Here is a 2,992-nt window from a genome sequence, read left to right on the forward strand (position 1 = left end):
ATTCTTATTCTTAAGACAATCATAATCATTTTCATTTCTTTTTAAAAGTATTCACTTAAAAGCACATAATAAAGCATAATTGCAGAACAATCATTTGCCAGTTTTGCATTTGCTAATCATAAAGCTTAAATCCACTTTAAATAATTCTTTTTGTGCTTGAGAGGGAGAGGTATACCCACCTAGGTTCAGTGGAGCCTTAAGTGCAGAGGGATTTGGTCTTTGACCATCCCTGTTCATTGGCCAAGGCTACTTGGATCAATTAAGGGCATGGAAAATACTTAGGTTTTCCAATCTGTGGTTTTGGGAAACAACAGATTGGCGACTCTGCTGGGGAGTTGTAATATAAGACTTTTTGAATCCTGTTAGATTGTTTCATACTCTGTTGGAAGGAAGGAACTCAGATTAAGTGTGATTTCATTTCCCTTGAGGAGGGGTGGCGACTCTATAAGGTTGATGAACAATACTATATCCTACAACAGATTAAGAGAAAATCATAGGCATTTTTTGATCTCAATCATGAATGGGAGGAGATATTTGAAAAAACCAGAAGATCATTGTGAATTGAGCCCAAGGAGGAGATTAGACAAGGGTAAGAAGAAGTCCTCAATATAAGAATCTATGATACATAAAGAGTTCCCTAGAAGGGAAGAAAAGGAAGGTGTCAAGGATTGGGAACCTCCAATTATTCACTGTACACATGATAACAATTATGATTTTTATGACCCTTTTTTAGGTGTTAGTTTTGAGGAGCAACAATATAGGCATCTCAGAAGCCAACAAGAGGAAGATGACTCAAAATGGAATACTTTTGTCCTCGAGATAGCATATATAAGTGCCCAGGAACTAGGATTGGCTCGTGCTTTGAAGAGACAACCTGATGAAATCTTAGCAAAGCTGAGTATAGAAAGGAATATCATTATTGAAAACAGTAGTGAAAATTCAAAAGAAAGTAAGGATGGAACAAGTGAATCCAAGGAAACTACTATCCCTAAATACAACCCCCCATATAGAAAAGGAGTTGATCAATGCTTCACAAGCTTTCATAATCCTTTATATGAACAAGGGAGTAGAGAAGGAAATAGAGGACATCATAATGAACATGAAAGAGGTGGTTGGAGAAAAGATACGCATTATAGGGAAGGAAATGACTATGATGGCACTAGACAAAGGAACAATAATGGAAATAATGGTGGCAATAATAATGGCAATCATGGGACTGGTAATGGTGGAAACAACAGTAATTATAATAATAATGGAGGTAATAACAAAAACAATAATAACAATGGGGGTAACAATGGAAATCATGGTAACAATGGTGGTAATAATAATTATGGAGGAAATGGAAATAATAGAAATAAGAACGTTGGAAATCTAAATTCACAGAATAATAATCAAGGATATAGACGACCTACGATTATTGAAAGATACAGACAATTGGATTTCACTGGCATTATTGGTTATCCAAATAAAATCCCAAATGATTTAAGGTTGGCTATTCCCAAATTCTCAGGAAATAGAGAAGATTCTACAGAACAACATGCACTTAATATAAAAAATAATATTGAAGAATTTGAGGTTCTTCATGAAGATATTTTCATGAAATTGTTTGTTCAGTCCCTGACAGAAGATGCAGGAGAGTGGTCTAGGAGCCTTCCTGATGCAAGTATTGGAAGTTGGTAGGAGTTTGTTACTCTATTCTTGGAGGAATTTGGATATCATAATGATCCTTCATTTGCATCCCATGAGTTAACAAGTATAAAAAAGAATCAAAATGAATCAGTTGCTGAATTCAATAAGTGGTTTAATAAAGTGTTAAATAGAATACCTAGAAATATTAGACCTGTTGATTCTTTTTTGATTAACTTTTACATGAGTGCCTTTGACAACAAAACTCACTATGAGATTTTATCTCATAGGCCTGATACTTTACAACAAGCTTTCATAACAGTTGTTACCATTGAGAATAACATGAGAGTTGCTGGGAAGGTGGGCCAGAGAGATGATCCAAAGTTATACAATTTGAGGGCTCCTAAGAATGAATTTACTCAGATCATAGACATGCTTAAGGACATAAGGGATAAGCAAAATCCCAATGATAAACCACCATATAAAAATAATAAGCAGATGAATTATAATAGGCCAAGGTTACATGACATGCCATATAACACAAATTGGAAGGATGGAAAGCCAATAAAGCCTAATGCAAACAAATAGACTCCTGATCCATTAAAGAAAGACACAAACTTTGTAGATGATTATCCATGGTGTGATGTGTTAATTTGCCTCATATTGCAGATCAGTGTATGATTACCTAGGTTTTGATAGAAGGGGAAGATCAAAATGAGGATTATGAACCAACTATGAATGCCCTTTCGCCTGATCCATATTAGGGAAGAGATGAGGATTCATCTAAGGAGGAGAAAAAATATGATGTGCATCAAAGAAGGAAGAATTTGCAATATAGTATACAACAGGTCTTTTCTGATGATGATGAAGATACCCCTACCTTGAGAAAATTGTTTAAAGAGGAAGGAGTGCCTTCTTTGAGAAACTTGACTGAAGAGGAGAAGAAAGCTTTCACGATTGCAGCTGTAGAACAAGTGAAAAGCAATTATCAGGTGAGAAATAGGAATGTCAATAATGAGCATGGTAAGCCAACATGCATTTTTGCCAAGGTCACAAAATCAAATGGGACCAATAACGACACAACCAAGGGCAAAGATACAAGTGCCAAGAAAGGGAAAGAAGTAGAATAGACTAAACAAATGGAAATGCTAGAGCTCATTAAGCCTATGGAAAAGAAACAAGTAAGTAAGCCTAATTAAAATTGTAACTCATTCATGTCTCAAGCGCTATCCTAGGTGAAGATATCTATGCCTTTGTTAGAAATAATGAAATTTCCAGATTACAAGAATGAGACTTTGAAAATCATATAAAATGTGGGCGATGCCATTAAGGAAAATCCTAAATAAAAAGAAGATCCTCCTGTGGT

General features: G+C 35.3%; 1 protein-coding gene across 1 annotated transcript; it reads left to right on the forward strand.

Annotated features, from left to right (window-relative positions):
* The first annotated feature begins 618 nt into the window (after positions 1-618).
* Positions 619-2,756, forward strand: LOC131066297 (uncharacterized). Its single transcript, XM_058001023.2, has 3 exons — positions 619-1,487; positions 1,917-1,986; positions 2,391-2,756. Exons 1-3 carry the CDS (start codon positions 619-621, stop codon positions 2,754-2,756), a joined length of 1,305 nt encoding a protein of 434 aa, XP_057857006.2.
* Positions 2,757-2,992: the final 236 nt, after the last annotated feature.

This window comes from Cryptomeria japonica, chromosome 8 (genome assembly GCF_030272615.1).
Source record: "Cryptomeria japonica chromosome 8, Sugi_1.0, whole genome shotgun sequence".
Taxonomy (NCBI): Eukaryota; Viridiplantae; Streptophyta; class Pinopsida; order Cupressales; family Cupressaceae; genus Cryptomeria; species Cryptomeria japonica.

What these genes read in the sequence shown, in the direction of transcription:
- LOC131066297 (XM_058001023.2), top strand. Translation starts at nt 619, where the DNA reads ATGATACATAAAGAGTTCCCTAGAAGGGAAGAAAAGGAAGGTGTCAAG. An exon ending in AAAATCCCAAATGATTTAAG is followed by an intron (nt 1,488 to 1,916) that starts GTTGGCTATTCC and finishes TTTATCTCATAG; the next exon opens with GCCTGATACTTTACAACAAG. An exon ending in ACATGAGAGTTGCTGGGAAG is followed by an intron (nt 1,987 to 2,390) that starts GTGGGCCAGAGA and finishes GATCCATATTAG; the next exon opens with GGAAGAGATGAGGATTCATC.